The 27,749-nt window shown below is 42.1% G+C and overlaps 1 protein-coding gene across 2 annotated transcripts; it reads right to left on the reverse strand.

Annotated features, from left to right (window-relative positions):
• Positions 1–2,552: 2,552 nt before the first annotated feature.
• Positions 2,553–27,092, reverse strand: SLC38A2 (solute carrier family 38 member 2). 2 transcript variants are annotated; one of them, XM_044280383.1, is made up of 16 exons: positions 27,068–27,092; positions 14,482–14,706; positions 14,217–14,295; positions 14,016–14,131; positions 11,809–11,882; positions 11,634–11,726; positions 11,458–11,539; positions 9,991–10,073; positions 8,929–8,987; positions 8,663–8,842; positions 8,449–8,528; positions 8,264–8,364; positions 7,854–7,975; positions 6,904–7,048; positions 6,658–6,755; positions 2,553–6,098 (listed from the first exon to the last, which is right to left on the reverse strand). In XM_044280383.1, exons 2-16 carry the CDS (start codon positions 14,598–14,600, stop codon positions 6,000–6,002), a joined length of 1,530 nt encoding a protein of 509 aa, XP_044136318.1. In that variant the 5' UTR covers positions 14,601–14,706; positions 27,068–27,092; the 3' UTR covers positions 2,553–5,999. The 2 variants fall into 2 exon arrangements, with proteins under 2 accessions (XP_044136318.1, XP_044136317.1); XM_044280382.1 differs by lacking the exon at positions 27,068–27,092 and adding an exon at positions 15,853–16,050.
• Positions 27,093–27,749: the final 657 nt, after the last annotated feature.

Genomic DNA, 27,749 nt, shown 5'->3' on the forward strand with positions numbered 1-27,749 from the left:
ATGGCTCTTTTTCAAAACGTGTCGTAGGACTCTAGTTACACCACTGTTCATTGCAATTGATTAGTCAACAGTTAAAGGGGTTCTGCAGTTTGTTTAAACTGATGATCTATCCTCTCGATAGATCATCATCATCTAATTGGCAGGGGTCCAACACCCGGGACTCCCGCCGATCAGCTGTTTGAGAAGGCAGCGGCACTGTAGCAGGGCCACGGCCTTCTTGCCGTTTACCGCTGGCCCAGTGACGTCACGACTAGTATCAACTGGCCTGGGCATGGCTAAGCTCCATTCAAGTGAACTGAGCTTAGCCCCGCCCAGGCCAGTTGATACTAGTCGTGATGTCACTTGGCCAGCGGTAAACAGTGAGAAGGCCGCTGCCTTCTCAAACAGCTGATCAGCGGGGGTCCCGGGTGTCGAACCCCCACCATTCAGATACTGATGATCTATCCAGAGGATAGATCATCAGTTTAAACAAACTGCAGAACCCCTTTAAGTTATGTGGATCCTGGCAGAGATTTAGCTTGCCATTTCTTTCTGCATTCATCTGTTCAGAGGGGACCTTTCTACGTTTAATGTTAAGGGGAAGAACTGGCATCACGTCCCTGAATTGGTCAGCGGGGAAAGTTCTGCAATTGGTTATACTCCCTTGACCTATTACTTTGTTGTTGGCTTCAGGTCTCAGGTTTTCATAACTCTTTGCCATTTTTCCTATGGTTTAAATCATCTATAATAAATACTTTATAGGTTTCCTCTGACAAATGAAATACCGGTGGGAATTTGTTTAGTTAAGAAAATAAGAAACAGAGACCAGAATGTTTTGTTACTACATATGTGTACAGAGGAACAGCCGGAACTGTGCTTCCCAGACCCCTGTGATAATGACTGGGTTGGCGTTGGATACTGGGACTAACTGAAGTCAAAGCTGAATCCTCAGGTTTAGGGCTTATGCACACGACCGTATGCCCTCCGAGACATATGTCCTGGAGCGGCATACATCGTGCGCACAGCATCATAGGTTACTATCATACTGTGCGCATCAGGCTGCCCGCGGGACAATAGCCCCGTAGCCGGCCCGATGTGCACAGTATCATAGTAACCTAAGATGCTGTGCGCAATGTATGCCTCTCCGGGACATATGGCACGCTCCCGGACCGTATGTTTCGGAGGGCATACGGTCGTGTGCATGAACCCTTAGGCTACATGCACACGAACGTTGTTTGTTTGTAGGATACAGATCCATTCATTTCAAATCAGCTAAATTAGACATCTATTGTCTGCCACATACAATGTTGCCTTGACACCTTTTTCTGGGAGGTCATTTTCACCTACTCACTCCAATTAGGATAATGGGATCAACACCTTTGACCCCATGCTGGGTATAATTACCAGATGTTGATTCGGTTTTATTTCCAGTTGCCTTGATTTATTCTTTACAGATCTACCATAACCTGGATGAATGAGAACCTTCACAGACACTTAAACGGATTGGCCAACCCTTTAGAAACGATGGCCATCCCCTGGATAGGCCATCACAATCTGAGTGTGGGTTGTTGGACCACCACCACTCAGCTGTTCTGCAAAGATCCACCCGTTGTATAGTGGACACAGCTTGTTACTGCAGCGTTACTCCCACTGAAGTTAATGGGAGCAGCTCCATCCACTGCAAAAAAGATGGAGTTGTCATTCCTGCACCAAAGCTACTGCAGAACAACTGATTTGTGGGGGTGCAGGTTCTTGGACCCTCGCCAATCAGACCGTGATGGCTTATCCTGTGGATAAGCCATCCCCTGTAAATGGTTGGACAAGCCCCTGTAATCTCTAATAAACATGTTATTAGAGGTTACAGAATCTTTTTAAAAAGGTAGGAATGGAATTAGCGATTCCCAGGGAGCAAAAACAACTAACATCAGGGGGCTGCCTGGGTGAAAATGTAGGTATGTCCGGGTTCAGCTCTGGACCTGGACAACCCCTTTAATTAAGTAGGCCGATGATTATTTAATAATTAAGTAGGCTAATTTCACACTCGCGTTTTGGGCGGATCCGTCATGGATCTTCAAAACTGATCCGTTACAATAATACAACCGCATGCATCAGTCATGAACGGATCCATTTGTATTATCTGTAACATAGCCAAGACAGAGCGGTCATGAACTCTATTGGAGACAAATCCGTTTTCTATTGTGCCAAAGAAAATGGATTCGTCCCCATAGTCTTACATTGTGCGCCAGGATGGATCAGTTTCATCAAGCAGACAGCAAAACTCTGCAAGCAGCGTTTTGGCATCCGCCTCAAGAGCGGAATGGTGACTGAACGGAGGCAAACTGATGCATTCTGAGCAGATCATTTTCCATTCAGAATGCATTAGGGCAAAACCGATCCGTTTTGGACCACTTGCAAGAGCCCATGACAGATCTCAAAACGGAAAGCCAAAACGAGAGTGTGAAAGTAGCCGTAGTCATGGTCATGGCCAACAGTCTAAACTCTGAATAATTCCTTTACAGCTTCTGTATGTCAACGTATTCTTTTTTTAGAACATCGAATAAGGCAACAGATGATGCAATTCATATTATAGATTTATTTAAGGTCAATTAAAAGCACACAATGTTTCATTGAAACTCAGACCTCACCAACAGGCCTAATTGAACTGCTGGCGTTAACAATAGTCGTATTTTACATTTATACAGAAGAGGTTAAAACATTTATAGCACGGATCCCTGTGTTAAACAGCACAACATGATAAACCAAAAGTAGACAATATGTATAACTTCCAGAAATAAAAAAAAGGTTAATGTAAAAGATATCAATGGTTTACTTACATCAATGGACCCTAAACTGTCAAACATTTTTAGACCATCATTTGAATTGCCATACATACGATGTAAAAAATAGGCAACGACGGTGCAGTCATAACCCTTACTAGAACAACTCAATCATCTTTCAGTGAATGTAACATTGTCAAGGGAGCCTAAAGGCATCGTTGCGTGAATGACAGTCATGAGGAGTATTTACTGTCAAATACACTGCCCATTAGGTTAAAAAGCAGCTACTATATTCTCCAGTTAGAATATTCTATATACAGTAACATGTCGGTGGTGTCAAGGTTTTTGCCTGTTCAATTAACCACCTTTCAGTGTCTAAGTCAGAACATGCCAAGTTGGGAACTGCGTTACTAGTTGGTGTTACACAAAAACTTAATTACATCTATCAACTGAGTATTAATGCTCATATGGGCGTTATTTTTAAAAGATATCTGATAGAAATGAATTTATTGGAAGATAGTATATCAGCAGGTGCTGTGGACTGACCTATCATTCCATATGGGACAATTCAATCCTTTTAATAAGATTTCACTTTACTTTCAGTTAATCACAAATTCTAAAGCTGCCATACTCATTAGACGCATATCGGCTGAACCCACCAATTCTGGCAAGATTGGCTTACCATCCCTGAAGGTGGATGTTGTAGGACAGGGATGTCAAACTCGTGGCCCTCCAGCTGTTGCAAAACTACAACTCCCATCATGCCTGGGCATACTGCAGCTATCAGGGAATGCTGGGAGTTGTAGTTTTGCAACATCTGGAGGGCCATGAGTTTGACATCCATGTTGTAGGAGATCAAATTTGATGGTTTTCAACATACCCGATCCCTTTGTTCTAAAGAGATGAGCCCACCGCCAAAGTGGCTTTCTCACTGCTCCCCATTCAGAACACATGCACGCTCACCCAAGCCAAGCATTATCTGTAGGGGGGGGGGGGGTTAGAGTCTGGCCAACATCCAACTTGTATGGCAAGCCTTACATGATGATACACAATAATATATTATGTCTTCTGTTTGACCAAGAAAGGGAGTGTTTCGTAATAATACATGAAACGTATTGTGGAAGTATACAGATATCTAATAAAACGTTAACAGCCCACTATGGACAAAAAGCCAATAGTTTTTCTTGATTTTACTAGATCTTGCTACTTATTTTAAGGTTCGGTTTCCCTTCAATATTCTGAGCATGTCTTGTAAGGACAATGATTTTAACAAAAACATACATGACAAATAAAAAGGGGTTGTATCTACAAAGATATTTTACAGACTATTTATATATATGTACATATTTCTACTATACAAACATCATAAATATTGAAAAATAGGTTGCCTTTTGATGAGCCATGGTTGTATAAATAGGACATACGAGTTCATATTCATCTATGGAAGACAACGAGGTGAAAACAATGAAATGCTTGCTTTGAGGAAGGGGGTCTGCCTGGACTATCACGCATAGCAAAGGTCATATATTCGTATTACTGTTAGCAATGTAGTGTACATAGATCATGTATTTCTAATTCTAAGAATATTTCTAACAGGATTTATGTCAGAAGTGTTATTATTGACCTTTATACTGCATCAGTGACCTAGCTTGATATGCCTGTATCAGTGTGTTGTACCTTTAAGGATAAGTGGCAGACTTTATGGCATTCCCTGTGAGAACATTAGTGACGTGCCGGTGTTGCAGTAGCAACAGCAGAAAGGCTACCCACTGTCTACATCACAGAGATGAAACTATGTCTTAACTGCACAGTGTCACTGAACTAGCTGTCAGTTTGTTGTGTAGCCCCCTGATGGGCAGAAATGGGCTACATAAAACACTGCCATGTGAATGCCATGAGTTGAGCCAAGATGTCCTCCTTGCAAATGCACTTCAGAAATAGCATATTTTCACTTAATATTCAGCATTTTCACTTCGTAATCTCAATGAGATCTGAAGCAAAATATGAATCTAAACATTGCTTCCTTCTACTAAATGGTAGATTCCAGTTGTAACATGTAATAGGAACACTTCAGATGATAGCAATACTACCCTATCACTCACATAAAACCCTTGACTTTGGCATCAACGTTTATGGTAATCGCCACCTGCTATAACCTACCCCTGGCTAGAACTTTTCCGATACCCGTCACATACTCTGGCAGTGGAAATCAGTACAGCCTACAGAAATGCAACAAGGACTTTGTAGAATGTACACGGTAAAACATTTTATGAATGTAACAAGGTAGGACTTGTGGTTTATGATTAAAAACTAGAAAAAATTATAATGTTCCTCAAGCAATTCAGTATTTTATAAATAACGCTTTAAATACTTGACACAATATAAATGATGTAAACTGCCATGGGCTTCAATAAGTTAGCCATTTAAATATCTCACCTTTGTACCATGCTAGGATTACCTGCAGTAATATAGTGCAGGCTTGGATCATACTGAGCTTAGTAGGTCGATTAGGATTTCGATGAATGGACTTCGCGTTTTGCCTAGGCAAAAATTTCTTATACAAGGCTTTTATGTCAGTGCTAAATGCAGTATTTTAAGCTTCACAAACAATAAAATGCCAGTAACCTGCAATATCCAAAGAGGTTCAATAGTGACTGTCTGGAACAAATCTTGAGCAGTCTTTCAGTCAGACTTTCTGAATGGTCATTTTGTGCCACGTGACAAAATATTAGTAAAATACTGATTATGTTGAAAAGATACTGAAGGAAACCAACAAGGATTTCTAAACATAAGCACAGTTTGTGGATTCTTCCCCTTAGAAGTGCTTGACTCTGTTGAGCATTTTTGGTTCATAAAAAGGGGATTGTGTCCACTTGCCATGTTAACAGTATAGCAATATAACATTTACTCACATCAAATGGTTCCTGTAGGCACATTCAAGTATTAACAAACAAGTAACAGTAATTGACAACAGCCATCCATGTGGCTTCAGTAAAGTCTAGATAATTTTGCCATTCTCCAGAATGGAATGAAATTGCTTCCTCATGTGTCACCCTTAAGATTAAGGGTGGTATTGTCCTTTTAGAGGTGTAGAACTAAATGTCTCAAGTGTTCTGTAGTTCTACAAATAATAGTATCTTGAAGGAAGTGAAACTGCAAGTAAATGGTTTTCATTTTTCAGTAGAAAGCTTGGGAGTGAACAGATCCACTTTAAGCAAAGTGCTACATTCCTCACCAAGTCACCTAGTGGCCATCAGAAGATGCAACGTGCACCCAGTCAGCGATAATGAGGGCCATGCTTCCAATCATCACCACAAATCCACAGCTAAGAAACAAAATAGCCTAGAGAAAAAAAAAAAAATGTTAATACATAAATATTGCTATATATTTTGAGATTCCAAAGTCGGGTTCAGAAAATAAAAGCTTTGTACATTAAAGGGGTTCTCTGGGAAAACAATATTGATGACCTATCATCAGAAGAGGCCATCAATATTAGCTCACTGGGAGTTATCCTGCCAATAAGCTGTTTCAAGGGGTGCGGAACCTAGACGAGCACTACAGACTCCTCACAACATACCCTGCACAGCACCACTGTATAGTGGATGTGATTGATATTGTAGCCCAGGCTGATTCATTTGAATGGGAATAAGCTGAACTTGCGCCATGTGACCTATTAACATGCCTTCATGGTCTAGAAGAGGCCCCATTGCTCAAAAGAACAGCAATAGGCCAGGTGTGCCGGGTGTCGGACCCCCACCAATCTGAGATTGAAACTAATTCTGAGGATAGATCATCAATATTTTACTCCTGGAAACCCCCTTTAACAAGATTTAAGCAATTCAGTAACAGTTTATAAAGAAGAAAAAAAAAGTAGCAAGTCTGTCTGTTTGGTTTAACTTACTCCAATTTTTTGAGGAGAATTTATGGGTTCCTTCTTCACTAACTTCACATAAAAAGCAGATGGGAGGATGAAAATCAGCATAGACGCAGCAGAGGCACCTGTGTTAAAAACCATAATAGTAGGTCATCACTGGAGATCCAACATAAAATGGGGCTTTATGTAACGAAACTAAATGGAAAGCAACTACAATAACTGCAAGGAGTATTGTGGTCATTTTGTGAACACTAAATAATGTCATTAGCTTACCAATAAATCCAAAAATGTCTCTTATAGTAGGAACAAAGATGACAAGAACATTGGTGAATGCCAGAATCACAAAGGTGATCAAAATGTGACGCCACCATGCAAAGTCCTTTCCTGAAAACAACAGCTGGGTGATGGAGCTGCGGATCTGAAGAGAGACAAGAAACGCGTTAAAAATCTGAACGCATCAGTACCATTCTGAATGTGAACACACTTATATAATTTGTGTAGTACATATGTTTCTATTTTGTTTACTAGTTGGCATATAGATACCACAGGGGACCTGGACGTTAAAGCTGAGGAACTAATGTGGACTTGCTAATGTATTATGGGGGGGGGAAATTTATCAAAACAGTGTAAAGAAAAACTGGCCTAGTTCATAGCAACCAGTCAGATCCCACCTTTGATTTTTCAAAAGGAGCTCTGAAAAATGAGAGGTGGAATCGGATTGGTTGCTGTGGGCATTTAAAGGGAACCTGTCACCGGGATTTTGGGTATAGAGCCGAGGACATGGGTTGCTAGATGGCGGCTAGCACATCCGCAATACCCAGTCCCCATAGCTCTGTGTGCTTTTATTGCTTAAAAAAAATCAATTTGATACATATGCAAATTACCCTGAGATGAGTCCTGTACGTGAGATGAGTCAGGGACAGGGCTCATCTCAGGTTAATTTGCATATGTATCAAATCTGTTTTCTTACACAATAAAAGCACACAGAGCTATGGGGACTGGGTATTGAGGATGTGCTTAGCGGCGATCTAGCAACCTATGTCCTCATCTCTATACACAAAATGCTGGTGACAGGTTCCCTTTAAGCCAGATTTCCTTTACACCAATTTTGATAGATCTCCCCCTATAGGTTTTTTGTTTAACAATTCAGACTTGTTAACCTTCTGAAAACATTTCTTGCCGAACCAAATTCCAAAAGTATACACATACATTTCTACACTTACCGGGAAAATAACAATGGGAACCGTTAAGGTGACAGCAATAAGAACAGCTAGACGTACAACTACAAAAATGACTCCTCCTGCAATCTTTGAGTATGTGTGTAACAGCTCTGGTTCAACATTTCCTGAAGAAAACAAATACAACCATATCAAAAAGCTGCAAAATACATGTTGCAATAAGAATAATTCAATAATCTTGTTAACTATAACTTCTGAACTAAAATGTAAAGATGTAAAACCATGAAATAAGAAAGGAGCACAGGAACAAGGAACTGGGCATATTTTTGATCAGTTGGATGAAAAATGATTTAAGATTCTGTCACCTAGTTCAGTTCACTCTAGTATAGTTTATATATATTTTAACAGTAACATTAATATACACAAAAACCTGTGTATGCTAGTAAAATAATTACCATAAAAAGTCAAGTATCCAAAAACAGCCGCCAACAGATACATGAGAAACATGGCAAAGAATGACACATTTGAAACATTCATCATCCTTTTACGACTGCGTCTGTGGAAGGAGAATACTGTTTAGCACACATTCTGGGGCAGCAGCCAGGGTTATTTTACTACCTTTAACTAGAATATAACATACCCTTTAAGTTCCTGGTAGATGGGAAGGACAGCTGGATGACAGACAAAGGAGAAGGTCAGGATGGGCACAGCATACACTGTCTGGAGATAAAATAAAAAAAAACACAAGCACCTTTATATCACTTGCAACAACAATATTTTACCAATATATGTCATTCATTTGGATTATTGTTTAAGAAAGGAGAAATATCTAAGTGGGGTATAGAAATGGTTACCTGAGAGTTAAATACAAAGTATTTTGGTGTGCATAGGTCATCCTGGTGTGTCTGGTTGAGCTCTGCATTGTGCATGTGGCCTTCTGTTGCGAGATGGTATATTGTGTTGTTCAAAGTCATGTTCATGGCATCATTTTCAAGCCAAGAACCACATTGGATCTGAAATTTCTTGTAGATCACCTAAAATAAATACCATAACTGATTATATGATTCTTACTACATTTCTGCACATGTTCAGTAGGATGAGAAAAATAGAATTTACTTACAACAATCAGGAAAAAGACCATACACAACAGGGAAAAGCCACTTGTGTAGCCCAGGTATCCTGTAATAGACATGAAGTAGGATTAGAAAAATAAAATACAGCCTCTGTGCTTCTTTCTAGACAGAAGGGGTGGGGCTTAGAAGTGGGGCCAAATCTTAAAATGCGCCAACATTTTGGAGCATAATACTGGTAAGAAGTAATACAACCAAGAGGTGGTTCAATATGAATGCTAAATAAAGCTCTTCCAATGTGAAAGGAGGAACATGAATGGGCTGTGATCAAGGGAGTCTAATAACGATCTGCCGTCGGGCAGATAGCGGAGGAGATCACTGCATGTAATAGCAGCTTCCCTCCCGACAATCGTCTGCCACATTGGGCTGTGTAATACAGGCTTTAATCAAGCCATCATCACAGCCAGAAGATGGAGGAGAAAGGTGGTGGCAAAACAACACGCATTACTCTAATCAACACTATGCCTGTTACACTAGGCTAATCAAGAAAATACAGCTGCCATACTGTCCTCCCAATTCTACCACTTATGTTGACTGCTGCAAATGACAATATTTTGTATTAAATTTTCAATGGCCCAGTATTGCTGCAATGAAAAATAAGATTGGGGGTCATTTATCCAAAACCAGCGTTTTACACCAGTTTTTGATATTCCCCTGCTGCCTCCAGCCATGCATCTAAATTGAAATCTACTACAGTCCCTAGCTGGAGTACAATTCAATCATCATTTATGGAAGGAAACTGGTGTAAATGGCAGTAAACTTGTTGGGGCTGACAGCCCCACCTCTCCCCAGTGGCGAGAACAGTATACCAATGCCATGTTTGCCTGAATTTAGACACAGTGGCATTATAAAAGTCACATAACAGGAGCTTATGACTTTTTATGCTAGTTTCTGGCAAATGGAGGGGGTCATGAGAGATGACCCCAATTGACAAAAAATAAATAAATATATATCTCTTTCTGATGGAAGTGTCCCTTTAAAAGTTAGACATATTTTGGATTCCCAACATGCACAGTTCATTAAGATCGCACAATGCCACAACAAAAACTTACCCAAGTTTCTTAATAATGACAAAGGAAGAATGAGGAATAGAGAGACCATCACAACCAAATAATTTCCATCTAAGTACCATGCACTAGAATAAAAAATCATTGTTAGAAATAAAAAGTTAACCGAATTCTGGTATGAAAATATATTTCTTAAACAAATAAATATAGCATTGAGTTAAAACAAGGTTTCAAAATATTCTGTAACGGCCTACTCAAAAGAGCACTGTACTCCCCCACAGGCATAGCTGTGGAATGCTCTTGGCAGGATTTGCAGTGCGTGAAGTCACCAAACAAACACGCTTTCACCATCACGAAGCTCTATGCAATGTTTTGAGGTGGCGTGGCCTTCAGTTTAAGTCAGAACACATTTACAGAGGTAGAATTGTTACAGGAATAAATGTCTATAGACGGTGCTGACGCAAGTGAAATATTACCAAGGTCACAATATGACAACAGTATGGGGGGGGATAGCTTGCTTACGGCAAGTCAAAAGTGATTTACACACAAAAAAAAAATACAAAAAATTATAATTTGAAAAACTTAAAACATTTACGTATTTGCCACATGGATGTACTTTTGAAACCAGTGCAAAAGGGGATAGGTGTGTTTCTCAAAGCAACAGCATCTATATCATAGCTGCAGGTAGCAGTGCAATGCTACCAGATATATTACATTTGTACTAGCTTCTAAAATGATCTTGCTCTAAAAGACACATGGTCTTGTTTTGATGTTTTTCTTGCATGTTGGTGATTTTTTTTCCTGGAATTTCTAGTGCAAAAAGCATTACCTCCAGATGTTGACTACAAGTCTATGGGAATTAAACAAGTGTAAACATGATATTTTCTCTTCACTTGAGTTAAGTTTCTGGTTCAAATGTGTTTTTTAAAAGTCACAGCCTGCTCTGGGGGTGGCTTTTTTACCCCTTCATTTTTTTATTTCTATTTAAATGTAAGTGGCAAACAAGTTCCATGTCCCGCATAATTTACCAGACTGGACATTTTTCCTGTGACAGAACCGCATGACATAATGCAGTGTGTCTCTGCCCGACCTCCACTGTAATTATTTGTACTTACATAATGCTGTCAGTACAAATCATTACAGTGGAGGTCCAGCAGAGAGACACAGCATTATAAATCACTATAATGCCATACAGTCCTATCACAGGAGCAGAGTTCACTACAGGAAATCACACTCCCACGAGGGGGCTCGTTTCAAGCAGTGAACACCCTCATCTAAAATTAACTTTACATTGTGTTTTTTTGACAATGGCTTTTATCATACTGATCTACAAGAGGAAGTGACCTCTGTTTGGGGGGGTGGGGAGAACATAACTGCCTTGTTAAAAAAAGAAAAATTAATTTGCACACAGTATTAAGAAAAATGCAAACTAGAAAATGGATTGCGACACTCGTTTTACAATAAAAATTTAACACTTTACAAGCAAATCATAAAAACACACAATATACGTACTTAAGATTAACACTTGGGCCAATTAATTCTTTGATCACAAGCGGCAGTTCGTATTTCACTATGTAGAGGTAGCTAGACATAGCTAAAAAAACAAAACAATACAAAAACGGTATAAGAACAGATCTCTCACACTAGTAACATTAGGTCATGTCACTATAGAGTAAAAACAACCTTACCTCCAATATTCTGCATGGTGATTGATCCAGAAGCTGCAATTTTTCCAAAAATACCAAATGCTTTAAATCCCAGTTGCTCGTATAATAAAGAACCTGCAAAAGAGAACATGTTAATATCAAGGAATATGATCAAAGAGTTATTTTTTCTAAATAAAAAATAAAAATAAAAAATTACCTCCTTCATTTGCAGTCTTTAGTAATAAGTGAATTGAGTATAGAGAAAATAAGCACACAGAGGAGAGTAGGATCCTGTGAATTAAAAAGAAAGAATGCTTTAAAACAATGAAAATCCTCACATGATCATGGCAATGTCACCTTACACAAGAACTGCAAATATTGTGCACAACTTTAATTGCTGTCATTTATCACAAGTGTCAGGTTGGAACATAATACCCTATAAATTACAAAACATAAGGAAATGAAGATGGGACAGTCTAATGATTGTTGCTTAATATTCCTATATCTTTGCAAGATGTAACAGGAAACTTACAGGGTTGTCCAGCCTTAGAGATGACAACTCTTGGGGTCCTAACCTGTGCCTCTGAACGTAAACCCAACTCGCCTTTCCTCAGTACTGCTGCTACTCCGTTCCCCATAGAACCAGGAAGCTGATTGGTCCCTGGGAAAGCTGCAGGAAATCAGAGGTCTAAGCCAGGCATGCTCAACCTGCAGCCCTCCAGCTGTTCTAAAACTACAACTCCCACCATGCTCTTCTGTAGGCTGATGGCTGTAAGCTGTTCGGGCATGCTGGGAGTTGTAGTTTTGCAACAACTGGAGGGCCGCAGGTTGAGCATGCCTGGTCTAAGCAGTTTGAACACTATGTCATAGCAGTGATGGCTGAGGGGTGTGACTGGCTGCAGCGGTCACGGAAACAACCTGCTTCCAGGTCCCGTAGGGACCGGAAGTGGCTGTGAACAGAGAGGCGGTAAGGCTGTGGACAGGTGAGTGTTTTTTTTTTCTCTTTATGTTCAGTGGAGCAGGTTAGGAGTTGTGGGCTTCAAGCTTGGACAACCCCTTTAAAGGGAACTTGTCAGCCTGATTTTGCTTTCCAAACACAATTGATTACCTTTATAGCAAGTTCATGTTGCCCCCGATTGTATTCTTATATGCCTTGTTAAGCTACAGAATCCATAAAAAAAATAAAAAATAAAAATATATATTCTGCACTTCCATAATATGCCAATGAGCTGTCTCAAGTCAAGGAGGCTGGCAATATCTCCCTGAAATCCTGCCCCTTCTCTTGTGATTGAAATGATCAGCACTGGAAATGTCATCCCTGGCCTCTTGAGGTCTAGTGCTGGCAAATATCAACCAAAGGAGAAGGGGCAGGGTGAGCTTGACTTCCAGGGAGACGTTGCCAGCCTCCTCCTTGACTTGAGACAGCTCATTAGCTTACACCAGGCGTACAGAATAAACTGCATATAAAAACCACCATCAGAGACCACATGACTATAAAAGTAATCCTGTGGGTTTGGAGGGTAAAAATCAGCCTGACAGATTCCCTGTAATGCAAGTGTCTTTTTTTAGCTTTATTTCTATATTAAGTTGTTTAAAAACAATATTAACATTCAATGGTTCTCTCTAATGGTTCATGCTTCTACAGCGACTGAAACTGCAGGCAACACCTTTGCAAATTGTGCCACTAAGGCCCCCTGCACACGAACATGTGCAGCCGTGGTCGTGCTGCGGCCCGCAATGCACGAACACAGTCCGTGGGGCAGCCGCAGCGGATCGTGGACCCATACACTTGAATTGGTCCACGATCCGGCCGTTCCGCAAAAAGATAGGACATGTCCTATCTTTTTGCGGAACGGAAGTACCGGACGAAACCCCACGGAAGCACTCCGTATTGCTTCCATTCCGTATCTCCGGACCCATTCAAGTGAATGGGTCCGCCTCCGTGATGCGGAATGCCCACGGAACGGCACCCGTGTATTGCGGATCCGCAAATGCGGTTCGCAATACGGCAACCACACGTTCATGTGCAGGGGGCCTAAGGCTGTAGTTATCACATATATGTGGCTTAAACACAACAGCCAATAGGAAATTAATATTTTGGAACCAAGATTTTCACCATATACAAAAGTAGCAAACATTGCCATTAAACTCTCATAATAAAGAGTATACAAGGACGTTCACCATAGCAGGTACTTTGTCCTTGGGTGTTCTCAATAGAGAACGACTATATCAGTGGCAAAATAATGTGAGCATTACCAACCGATACAATGTGCATTATTGTTTTGATAAAAAAATAAAAAAAAAAATAAAAAAAAAAATAAAAACACACACACACACTACTGCCTCTTGTGGTGGTTTCAAGGAAACACAGTTGCAAGCACAAAATGTAATAAAATACACTGAATAAAAATAAAAACTACTTACATGAAAAGCGCAATCCCGGTGTTAGCCATGGCATATGAAAGACCCAGAATTCCACTTCCAACGATGGCATTACTGAGGTTAAATACGGACATGCCAAACGATGTAGTACCTGGGAGCTAAAACCAAGGGGTTCCATTAATCTGATGCTACATCTACAAATGACATAGGTCACGTCTGCTTAATGTTTACTCTTCTACTTACATATTCCGTCTCGCATTTCTTTTTTGCCAGAGTGGGTTCAAGCAGAAAATTCTGGTTTTCTGGATCCATATCATAATGGCTGAAATGGAAAGATCAGACATTCAGATTAACGTTAAAATCCCCCATTCAAATCGCCAAGGTTCTCCTTCTCAGCGATGACCAAGTCCTTTTTTAGGTCCTAACCACAAGGTTACAATCACAGTCTACATCGTACAATGCAGAGATTGTACAGACACATAGAGAAAATGCATAGAAATGAGCTAACCCTTTAACAGAGAGCTTCTTGGCCGGATATTGCGGATAATTGAAGTCGTCGTTGCTGTTTGAGCTCATGCTGTCCTCGTCAGGAGCAATGTTAAACCTTCCCATCTCATGTTTGCTCATGGTGACTTTTCTTCAGTGAATGGGAATCAAATCGTTGGTGTCCACGAGCTTCGCTGATGTAGACGGCGTGGCTGCTGCTAATCCTCTGCTGCGCTTGGATCTCTGCCTGCAAGGATGGTAAACGTCAATACTGCAGTGTGCAACCTGAACCACGTGACGCTTCCGAATCACGGGTTAGAAGGAAAGATGGGGGAGGGAGGGGGAGAGAGAGAGGAGAGTGGAAAAGTACTGGCTACTCCTATCCAGCACATTGCAAATACCAAGCACCGCCTCACCCCCCCTCCTTCTTCCCCTCCACCCTCACTTGTCAATCAAATACATTCCAAGGCCATGAGCAATGCCCCCCTCCCTCCCCCAGCGCATTGTTTTCATGGTTTCCTATGAAATTAATATGGTAATAATAAAATCCCCACTCTTACATTTCAAAAGGCCATTTTTTAAATTATTTTTTTCTTAATGCTGGGGTAAGAAAAATACTGCAAGCTATACTGAAGATGGACATCTCCCCTCGTGCTAGCAACCTTTCAAGATCAAACGGTTTACCGTAAAACCTTAACGATAGCGCGCGCATAAAATGAGCTGGAGTCAGAGCTCATACAATGGGAAACGGAGGAAATTCAAACAGTAATTGCGTTTAGTATAGCACGGATCTATGTAATCAAATGATTCATTTGGTTAAAAAGGTGGCGGGGGTGGGGAGTTTAATGACAAATTAAAACGGACGCGTTCTAGACAGTAATGCCGCCAAAGCTGAAAAATAAATATATAAAATCAGGATTTTCTGGGAGAAAACGCTGGTGTCTAGAAAATTCTCTACAGGGGCTGAGTTACCAGTAAAAAGGAGGTCCGCAGCCAGTGAGGCATTGCACAGACAGAGGAAAGGTACATGGCCACTCCTTGCGCCTCCTCCTCCTGGATTCCTCATCAGAGCCTCAGCTCTAGAGGAAGCAGAAGCTGATGCAACAGCCGCATGCTATTGAAGCAGACCCCACTGGAAACCAATCTCTGTGGACAGGGCAATGGGAGACCTGCCATACCTCTATGAACCTGGCAGCAATGGCATCTCTATGGCCCACATCAGCTCATGGGCTGAATAAAAGGGGCAGTATAGATGTGCTCTACATAGGATATTAGTACATTGCTTGCCTCTCCCTCCACATGATACAATGTAGCAGCAGCCTCTTCCCCCGCACAGTGCGACAGTCACATGCCCAGCTTTGTGACATATTGTCACCCACACCCAGCCACTTACCTCAATGGGCTCCTCACGGGGCGCTCTACAAGAGATGCCTCTATAATGCCAATAGTCCAGTCGAGGTCAATAAATAACAAACACTGGTTAGAAATAATAAATTATATAATAATATAAGTGCGCATGCAAGCCGGCAGATAACACTGGAGGAGACGTGCACTCGAGGCGACAGCTGCTAGACGACTGGAGATCACCGGGGATACTCTCACACTTATTATGGCATGTAATGAGGCGGAGTCACCGGTAGGGGGTGAGGTGGGGCGGCGTGCGTCATACATACACACAGCGTGGCGATGTGTGTCAACATTGCTGGCCACGCCCTGTTCCCGCCTTTCTCAGCTCAGCTCAGGGCGCTTGTTTGAAGTCTGCATTGTGCCGTGTTAGTTGTGCGCTGCCAGGGCCACTTCTTGTCTCTAGCAGCAGACAACGTGTCACTGGAAGTTCACGGACAAGAAGTGTCCTAGTAACAAAAAAAAAAAGTCACTTCACTTATACCCCCGTTTCCCTGCCATATTTACCTCATAGGAAGGATGAAAATAGGGTAGCGTCACACTCCTTTTTAAGGTTGAATTCACACAGTATTTTTTTAAGCCGACACATTTACTAGTGATTTTCTTTTCTAAGAAATGCCAGATGTTTGCAGAATCTATACGGGAATTTTGAAAAGCAGGACGCACATGCGTTTCTTTCAACTTAAGTGTTTTTTTTGTGTCTGGTATTTATTTTTTATTAAATGCAGCATGTTGCAGCAATGGGGTTTATTTCACTCGTTTTCAATAGCCTTCACTATAGGGAAATAAAAGACTGAAAAGATGCAGCTCACGAGTGTTAATATAAAACAGGGGTGCACAACGTTTCCTGGTTGGGGGCCACATTGCCAGACTGAACCAATGACGAGGGCCGCAATTAAAATTTAAAGGTGTATTAACAACTGAAATATTGTACTTATGGCATGTTGAACACACATTATATACCATTAATGTCTAGTTACACTTCCAGGACTCCCATCTAATGGGAGAAATACATAAAAAATGCATGTGAGCAGCCACAAGACATAGGCATACATGTCTGTTACCAGATGGTTGGGGGCCGCACAGAATAATATCAAGGGCCACATGTGGCCCCCGGGCCGCAGGTTGTGCACCCCTGATATAAAACATTACTAAAAATGCCTTAAAAACACATGACATTTTAAGGAAAACCCAGGCTTTTTTATAGACAAAAAAAAGGCCAAACCAAATCCATGTGTGAAGTGGGCCTTCAAAGTGCCGTGTTTCTTTCCAGTGTTTTTAGGTGCATTTTTTTTTTTGCAAAATATGTTGAGGACAGACATTTTCTGTAAGTCAATAGAGAAGTATAAGATGCGCTACAAAAATGCATTTTATTTTATTTAGTGGAGGTGTTCCTCACTTTGGCCATCCATGTTATTTTTCCCCAAAACAGAGCATACTCTAGACATGGCTTTTTTTTCTGGGATTTTCCCAGACTTCTCTATAGGACTGCACAAAAAAAAAAATTTGAATCTGTGTTGTTTTTTTTACAAGGCAGGGGGAAAAAAAAACATTGTGAAGGTGGGCTTTTGCTGAATTTTTCTGTATTTTGCAGTTTTTTTTTCTTTTCGTTTTTTGCATGTTCGCTTTGTGTCTGCGCTTTTTGTGGTAAAAACACCAGCTCCAGATGGAAATATGAAATGCAGGACACAAAATAGGTGCTGTTTATTGTATTTCTGTCTTCTTTTTAAACTTTCAAGCATGCTGTAGCTCTTGACAGTGTTTTATATCTCTTCCATAAAAAAAACGCCAGAAAAAAAAGGCTAGTGGACAAACGCACTGTTTGCAAAAAACTTCAGAATAAAAAAATGGCACAAAAAACCTGGCAAAAATGCAGTCGGCAAAAAATAAAACTGCTTACTAGAAGAAACACCTAGAACACTTCTGGCCCCCAGCTATTATATCACATACGTCCCCGGTTTTAAAACGACTGCTTTGGAAAGGAGGCATTATTTAAAAAAAAGTATTTACACAGAAAAGTTATGGCTTTCAAAGATGCATCCACTGAAAAAAAAAGAAAAAAGGAAATGCATCTGGTCAGGAAGGGGTGTAAATGGCCCAGTCTTGAACTGGTTAAGGAAGCCTGAAAGGTATAACTAGAGTCAGTTCTGGTTATTTAATACCTCACACATGACAGGAGGGACAGTTCTTATGGATAAGGCTTCATGCACACGACCGTATGTCGGTGACCGTGCTTTGCGGATCCGCAAAACACATATGGACGTATGAATGAGGACATGTTCTATTTTTTTGCGGAACGGAAATATGGACATACGGAAACTGAATAACTTCATTTTTTTTGCGGACCCATTGAAATGAATGGTTCTGTATACGGTCCACAAAAAAAACGTAACGGACACGGAAAGAAAATACAGTCGTGTGCATGAGGCCTAAAACAGATAATAAATGTCCCTGTTAGGGTAAGTTTAATCCTTGTGGCACCCGCATGGTAATATGGCAGACAAGTGATGTGATACTCGTCCGTGCACAAAACGTAAAACACTTTTTTCTTTTCTTTTTTAAGTCGCAGTTTAGTTCAGGCCTAAGGGCCAATTCACCCAACTGTCTTTGGTGTGAGAAACACGGTCCATGTCGGCTGCATTTTCCTGACCGACTGAGGTTTCCCCTCATCGCGTGAGTTCGGTAGATTAGACCTGCAATCACATATGAACAGACTGCATGATAAATCGCTAGGACGCAGTCAGTTCGGGTCAGGGGAACCATGGTTTGTCCAGGACATGCGGCCGACCAACAGGTCATGTTTCCCAGACTGATCATGGTCACGTGAATCAGCCCTTAGCAAGCTTCTGCTATTGGACATGCTGGAACTGATGGTTTCACGGTTACAGCTCACAGGGGCTAATTGGACATAGACCTTACAGGGAAACCCAAGCTCTCCTTTCTGCCACTGACCAGGTATTAATGAGCTCTCAGCAGTAATTAACGCTGTGAGAATCAGGTACCCAGCGAGAGACCGCATGTGTCCTCCTGAATTCAACTGCTGTGGCCCACACCTCACCTCCTAAGCCCTCTGCTCCATAGACAACTGGAGGAGGAGGACAGAAGATGGTAGCTGTCGATGGCCACCACAGAGGGCCATCTTTTGGGGCAGTATATTGTTCTACACTGTGTTATTTGTCTCTGCTGGGATGGTATTTTGCACTATGGTATTGTTGACCCCGTCTACTTGTGTTGCTCTGCCTTCTGTTACTTTGGACCTGCCTACAAAATGGGGTCACTTTAAGTTCTCAGTCCGCCCCTGACAGTGCAGCTCGAGTTTCCTCAAGTACCCATTCCACTTTCCAGAGTCAACATTCCACTTTCCCTTCTGGGCAGTAGTGGAGCCCTTAGCATTCCCTTGCCAGGCCTATGCTATAGGACAGTGATGGCTAACCTCCGGCACTCCAGCTGTGGTGAAACTATGACACCCAGCATGCTCCATTCAATTTTATGGAGTTCTAAGAACAGTTGTACGGTACATCTTGGGAGTTGCAGTTTTACCACAGCTAGAGTGCCGGAGGTTAGCCATCACAGCTATAGGACATGCTGGGACTGGAGTGGTTTTATCAAGCTTTCCAGAGTAACCAGTCAGCTTTGCATCACCTATTTCTGGGAAAAACTGCATGTCCTGTCCAAGCCTCTGCTATAGGGCATGCAGGGAGAGGCCTCATGCACGCGTCCGTTGTTCTGGTTTTTGCGGCTTGGGTGCTGTCCCATTCACTTTAATGGGGCCGCAAAAAAGGCGGACAGCACTCCTTGTGCTGTCCGCATCCGTTGCTCCATTATGTAGCCACGCCAAAAAAATATAACATCCTATTTTCCGTTTTGCGGACAAGAATAGGCATTTCTACAATGGGCCGCAAATTGCAGAAGGCACGCCAGCAGCTTCCGTGTTTTTACGGATCCTCAATTTGCGGACCGCAAAAAACTGAACGGTAGTGTGCATGAGGCCTTACCTGGCTTGCTTCTCTGAAACCCCAACCAGTGATGGTCAGTTCGCAGTGTTCGCCAGGGAACACATGCGGGCTACCATCTTTAGTAAGGTAGACTCACCCGTCCAGCGATGCACAGGTAAGCCCTTACCTATGCCTGTGCCGGTCTGAAATCAAATGCAGTCACCGGGAGCAGGCAGTTCCGAGAACAGCCGCCATGGGCCTTCATTTGGGCTGTTCTTGGAACTGCCTGCTCCCGGTGACCGCATTTGATTTCAGACCGGCTCTCGGCACAGGCACAGGTAAGGGCTTACCTGTGCACTAGTCTACCTTACTAAAGATGGCAGCCCACATGTGTTCGGTGGCGAACACTGCGAACTGACCATCACTGACCCCAACACATACGTGCAGCATATTTGTTGTGAGAAAAAAAAAAAAAACTGTTGAGGTAAGGCTACATGCAGACGAATGTATTTTGTTTCCGTGTCATTTGAATGGGTCCGCAAAAAATACCATGTGCTGTCCGCATCAGTATGTCTGTTCCATAGTCCCTCAAAAAAAAATAGAACATGTCCTATTTTTGTCTGTTTTAGGCATTGTTACAATGGATACGCAAAAAAAAAAAAAAAAAAAAAAAATAGCCTAAGGCCTCTTGCACACAAAGTTTTTTTTCCCATTTACATTCAGTTTTTTGCGTTCCATATACGGAACTATTCATTTCACAGGATCCGCAAAAAAAATAAAAAATGGAATGTACTCTGTATACCTTTCGTTTCCGTATTTCCGCATAACGGACAAGGATAGTACTGTTCTTTTAGGGACCAGCTGTTCCGTTCCGCAAAAAACGGAATGCACACGGATGTCATCCGTATTTTGCGGACCGCAAAATACTGAAAAAGCCAAACTGTCGTGTGCAAGAGGCCTAAAACTGAGTTGGTTAGGTTAGTTTCACATCTGCATTTTTAATTCAGATTTTGAGATACGGCAGAGGGTCTCAAAACCTGAATTAAACGGATCAGTTTTGACCTCATTCATTGTCAATGGCGACAAAACTGATCAGGATGCATCAATTCAGTTGCGTTTTGGGGCTGGACACAAAACCACTGCAAGCAGCCTTTTTGTGTCCTGTTTGCAAAACGCAACAAACTGGATCCGGTATGAAAATCAATGTAAGTCAATGGTTCCAGATCTGGATGTATTAAATGCACTGGATCAGTTTAAGGGTCCATTCACATGTCCGTAAAATGGGTCCGAATCCGTTCCGCAACGTTGCGGAACGAATCCGGGCCCATTCTTTCTCTATGGGGCTGGAAGAGATGTGGACAGCACACAGTGTGCTGTCCACATCTGCATTGCCGGAGCGCGGCCCCAATCTTCCAGTCCACGGCTCCCTAAAAAAAAAAATATAGAAATTTTTTTATTCCTGTCCGCGGATAAGAATAGACAGTTTTATGGGGGTGCCGGCTGTGTGTATTGCAGATCAGCGTGTGAATGGACCCTAATTCAGGTTTTGAGATTCTCTGCCTAAGGCTACTTTCACACTAGCGTTTATTGCAGGCAGCGTTTTGGTGTCCGCCTCCAGAGCGGAATGGTGACTGAACGGAGGCAAACTGATGCATTCTGAGCGGATCCTTTTCCATTCAGAATGCATTAGGGCAAAACTGATCCGTTTTGGACCGCTTGTGAGAGCCCTGAACGGATCTCACAAACTGAAAGCCGAAACGCCAGTGTAAAAGTAGCCTAAGTAGTCATGAAACCACCACTCCAAGGCTCCCAGCATGGGCATAACTATAGCCATAGCAGCCACAGAGGGGCCCAGAGGTTCAGGGGGACACAATCAGGTGCAAAAACATTGCACCTTTTTTGGGGGGGGGGGGGGGGGAATAACAATATGGCAGCTTTTTGGGATAATATGGGTTTTCTGATATATGTGCTATTATACATACCTATCATTTTTGTTACTTATGCTGCTTTTTTACATTGTGTTACACTAGGGGCCTCATCGTATTTTGCTATGGGGCCCTATGAAACATTTAACATTGATGGATCCAAATCTATGGTTTTAGTTCCAAATAGAAGGTAATACAATCAGTCAGAATTAGTGTCATTGTGGTTTACATACGGTTCTGTCACCAGGGAAGAACCTGGGTTGGAGTTCTATTTCTCTCTCTCTTCTCATCCCCCAGTGCATGGGTTTGTGCATTCCTCCGCTCCCCCCTCAGGTGGCTGTAGAGTCCTCTGCAGTGTGTGGAGCTCTCACTTCCCTGCAGACAGGATTCCCAACCTGTTTTTTTTTTTTTTTTTAAATGGACAAGCTCAATGAACTATTTTTTAGATGCCCCCTCCACCCATCAAACTCATGCACACTTGGCTTGGCTGAGCATGCAAGTGATATATAAGTGGGGGAAGGGAATAAGAACACACCTGATCCATCTATCCTGGACACCTGACATGGGGGAGAGTCAGAACATCACCATACACTTTAGATGGTTGGCCGGTCCAGCCAAAACTGGCTTGTTTAGTTGACATTCATTATTTCTACCTAGGAATTATGAACTATTTACTTATGGCCCACAGCGTGGATCACTTAAGGGAAGATCTCAGACTTGCCTGTTCCCTGATCCCTTTTCATTTTTCTCACAATAACTTTTGAGTATAACTTTTGACCAGTGAAATATTTGTACCAGGACTAGACATGATGTGCCATTATGTGCAATGACTTTACACTGGGTAGATGTAGGATCTGTATATGCCAAAAGAGAGGTATTCATTTCTATAGTTGGCCTTTTCTCATTGTTATGTAGCACATATCATGAGATATCATCACACCTCTGCCCTGCCTTTTATAATAATGATGTCCTCTTATATAACAGTATGGCAGACGGCTACAATGAAAGCGTGTCTGTCAGCATAATCAACCCTTTAAAGCTATTAAAGCAGGCATACTGCCTGGTAGCATTTGTCATGTTGAAGCAACACCTTTCTGTTGTTAGTATGTTGAACAACAGCAGAGATTTCGGTTTTTATTTATATGCAAATGAGCTAATTTGAGCATCAAGAAGCCAGCCAGAGCCCATAGATAACTTTTTTTGTATCGCCCCTGTGTTCTGCACCCCCCCCCCTTCCTTAAACGGGTTATCCAAGACCTATAAAATCAGAAGTGATGTGGGTGCCAGGGAGCGAGGTAAGTACAATCTGTGTGAGGGGCCTGTGCATATGGTAAGGCATTATAGGTCTTGGATAACCCCTTTAATTAATAGACAAGAAGTCTACTCTGTCAATCAAGGGGAGGGTGGAGTGTGCAGCACACAGGAGTGCTTCAAGGGCTCCGGCCAGCCCCTTGGTGCTCAAACTTGCGGTTTTGCATAAAAACTGATATATCTCTAAGGCTATTCAACATACTGACAAAATAAAGGTGTTATTTTAATCAGCACAAGCAAATCTACCAGGTAGTATGTCTGGTTTAATAGGCTTGATCATGCTGAAAGATGCTCTATACTTGTGAACAGTTATGAACAATGCTGCAGGCTCTATTTTGACAGTGTAGACCCTAATTATTCTTCAGAATGATTATCATTCGTATGGTCAGAAGTTTCAGCAATCTTTCAGCTCTACAGGCTATACATACTGCATATGGTGCTGAAAGCCCTGTGCTGTAAATGTATATAAGGGCCGCATCATAATCCACAGGAGGATAACTGTGATTAACAGATGGCCTCCCGCAGGAAATACCAGGATCATAGATAATTCCGTTCTTGGGATTTTCATAAAAAAAATTCATTTACCATTTATAATAAGGTTCATACATGAAAAGGTGTCAGAGTAAAAGCTAAGAAATAGGTAAACCAAAGGTTACAGCATAAGGAGTGAGTGCACAATAATAATTATTAGGCCTGATGCACGCCACAAAAATCACGGATCCGCAAAATACATAGGAGGTCCATGTGATGTGTTTGCAGTCGTATTGTTTTCAGTGGGTCCATGGTCCAAGTTTTGCGGACATAGGGGTACATTTATTAAGACCTGCATTTTAGACACTCGTCTTAATAATGCTGTTAACTGGCGGTGAATCCACTGAAGTTATGAATAGGTGCAACTAATAGAACAGTTAGTTGTGCTGCTCTTTGCTCCTGAAATATGCCTAATTTAGGCATATTTCAGCATAGTAAATGACCCCCATAGTCTATCTTTTTGTGGAACAGTTGATGGGTCTGAAAAAAATGGGGATGCAACATGGACCGCATCCGTATATTTTGTGGATCGGCGATTTGTGGACCGTAAAACGTATACAGTCATGTGCATGGGGCCTTATTCCTATGTGTTATACAGCTTATTAGAGTACAGTAAGTAATTCTAGACGCCACAGTTCATGTATGTGTTTTGGGACATTTTAGAGGAAGAGCAGTGGAGGCTAAAACATATGAGGCCCAAACTGATAGGAAGGTATGGTTATCTGAAGGAAGGTTAAAGAACTAAACCTTAAAAGGTACTGTAAGTGATCGTTTACTTTTAGGGGGTCGCCATCACAAATTGCTTCACCAGACAAGGGTAGAATGTCCAAACTCGTGTTTTATTCCGGACGTTTCAGCAAAACAGGTTATGAAGTCGCAGCTTCAACTTATCACATGTGACATCCACACAAACTAACAAAACCTTGCCTGGCTAGGCTCTAACTAAACACATAAGCGTATCCCTGACTTACCTACAGAGCCCTGTTCACACATGGATCACAAATGCGGCTTTCCTCAGCCAAACAGTCCAGCAACCTCCAGGCTGTGACACTTCAATACCTTTTGGGGGATTGTGGCCCAGTAGTCGTCCCGATTCTGGCCTTGTGATCCTTGTTTCACAGGCGTCACCACATTCCCCAAAGTTAAGGCTATCGCCTAGCCTCGTGGCCACTCACACAGAACCTCACCAGGACTCTGCTTCACAAAACACTCCAGAGTGAGACACACCCAATTCCAGAAACCAGATTAAATGTAATCCCTGGATGTGAGCATGCCCTAAGTCCCGGACTGGACTATGGGGAGCAGGCACCCACCCAACACATTGCCTGTTCCCAGTAAAAGCCCGCCCTGAACTAGCTGAACCAGCTACACTATCTATATGGTGTCCCCCTACTTTTAGTGGACACCTGAACTAGGGCTTTTAGTCCACCAAGGTCCGGCCCCTTGGTGACACGCTCCCGGTGCACACAACACCCCATTTATCCTGCTTCCCCGGGACTTTACTGCACACCTCAATGTTCACATTGCCACAGTACCTATACACATTAGTCTAAAGTAATCAAAACAGACATTTGTAACCAAAATAATTGTTAACTGTGTGAAACTAAGCAACAAATAACTCTTTTTAGCTAACCAATGGCAGACCACCACCTTCTGGAAAGAAGTCAGCCATGTTTAAAGTTTTTGTCCAATAGTCAGATAAAAGATCTTTTGTTAAAGAAAGATTGTTCATGAATGAAAGATCTTTCCTTGAAAGAACATTTTGAGGCAGACTGGTAGCCCTTAGTTCGGTGTCCTTACACATGTATGACCTTTAGATAGAATCAGATTTCTGGAAGAACAGGTTATTGATGTTCACAGCTCTTATCCTAAATATAGTATATTAGAAAACCTGTAACAGTAATCTATGTATTTCTCTTTGCAGGTTAATCGAGCCGGTCCTTGGGTTCCACAACTGCATCAGTTAACCTGACCATGTGGCTTTACCCATAGGGCTTGTTCACACGACCGTTTCCCCTCTGTGCCCGTGCTGTGGACCGCAAAATGCACGAGCACTGACTGTGGGCCAGCCGCACGCGGATTGCGGACCCATTCCTTGAATGTGTCCGCGATCCGGCCGTTCCGCAAAAAGATAGAGCTTTGCGGTGCAGAGGCACGGAACGGAACCCCAGAGGAAGCACTCCGTAGTGCTTCTCTGGGATTCTGTTCCGTGCTTCAGTTCCGCACCGCATCTCTGGATTTGCGGACCCATCAAGTGAATGCGGAATGCACACGACCTGTGCCCCGTGTATTGCGGACCCGCCGTATGTGGGCCGCAATACAGCAACAGAGGAGCAACGGTCGTGTGAACAAGCCCTTATAGTAGTTCACTTTTTAGCAGACATTTATTTGTGAGAACATACATTGACCTGCAATTGCAGTAGATGAGGTAAAGGACTTGTGCTGTGTACTGAGATGAAAAGGATTTTTGGGTGGCAGACAAGTCTGTTATTTCATTGAACTTTGCCCTTTCTCTGCCTTTCACCTACATCCAACAAGCCAACTGGTAGGAACAGGTTTTGTTTAGCTGGGTTCACATGTGTATTCCCCCAACTAAATATTTAGACATGTGTTGAGATGTACGTAGGTCTGAGCTCTTCATTGACCTGCTGAGATGTTTTGCTGGGATGGGGACAGAAAACCTAGTTCCATTCTAGCAAAACCAGTGGAGACTGCATTATAATCTCTGTTAATGCGCTGCTTTAGAGCAAAGAAAGAAACGTCTCATCTCAACCATTTAACCCTTTCTTTTCATGATTGTGGTATTCCAGGGAAAGACGATCCATAGGAAAATCCCAAGCGTGTCTGACTACACTTAGGTACACCCCAACAACGACAGTGTTATCAGTGTGATCGGCAGTGTAATCAGGAAAGTGGCATTCTCCATAGGGACCTTCATCAAACTGTAACAAAATAAAGCCAATTTAACATTCGCGTTTTGGGTGAATCCATCATGGATCTGCAAAAACGGATCCGTTACAATAATAAAACCGCATGCATCCGTCATCAACGAATCCAGTTGTATTATCTTTAACATTGCCAAGATGGATCCGTCATGAACTCCATTGAAAGTCAATGGGAGACGGATCCGTTTTCTATTGTGCCAGATTGTGTCAGTGAAAACTGATCCGTCCCCATTGACTTACATTGTGTGCCAGGACGGATCCATTTGGCTCAGTTTCGTCAAAGCGGAACGGAGGCAAACTGATGCATTCTGAGCGGATCCTTATCCATTTAGAATGCATTAAGGGCAAAACTGATCTGTTTTGGACTGCTTGTGAGATCCCTGAATGGAAAGTAGCCTTACACGTATATACATGACTACTAATTTTGAGCGAACCGAAGTCCACAAAATGGATTTCACAGAAAATTTGATTCGCCGTGAAGCCGAGTTTCCTCATGCTTTGTGGTAGCAAACCTATTTTCCCTGAATCGTAAGAAAAAGCAAACAAAACATACTTACCTCATCCATTTGCCGCCATCTTAATTGAAGATCTCGTCTGCAGTTATGTATGACGTCAAGATGGTGAGGGCCGGCCCGTCGCTAGCAGATGAATGAGATAAGTATGATTTAATTTATAATTTTTTAAAATTTTACACTGTGTTACTATCAGATCCCACGATCAGCTATGAACATGGCATCTGAGGCGTACAATAACGGGGAGGGGGTTCGGGCGGTGCAATCGCTGCTCCCTATCATTGCATCTGCTAATTACAAAGAAATGCACTTCGTAATGAAGTCATTCGTCACAAAGCGAATAGGTAGTGTCTAAAGACTGTATAAACTAAATATCAACATAGATTACTAGCAAATCAAAGCACACTGAACACTAGTATATGTACAGCAGTTACCGAGACAACATGGAATAATATAATATTATGCTATGAGTACAAACGAATATATTCATCCAATGTAAAGCTCCCACTAGAAGGCTACCAAGACTGAAGCATAATTAAAAATTATAATTTCAAACAAATTGCATATACGGTAAAATATAATCCAGGTCCCTGTGCTTACCTATTGCCGCTGAAGAGAGAAAGTTAATGAAGAAACTGGTGCTAGGACGATGTGTATCAACACAGGAGAATGTTCTGAAGAGGGTGGGAACCCTATTCCAAGTGTCAAGTGACCAGAGTGCGACCAT

This window comes from Bufo gargarizans, chromosome 2 (assembly GCF_014858855.1).
Source record: "Bufo gargarizans isolate SCDJY-AF-19 chromosome 2, ASM1485885v1, whole genome shotgun sequence".
NCBI classification, from domain to species: Eukaryota; Metazoa; Chordata; class Amphibia; order Anura; family Bufonidae; genus Bufo; species Bufo gargarizans.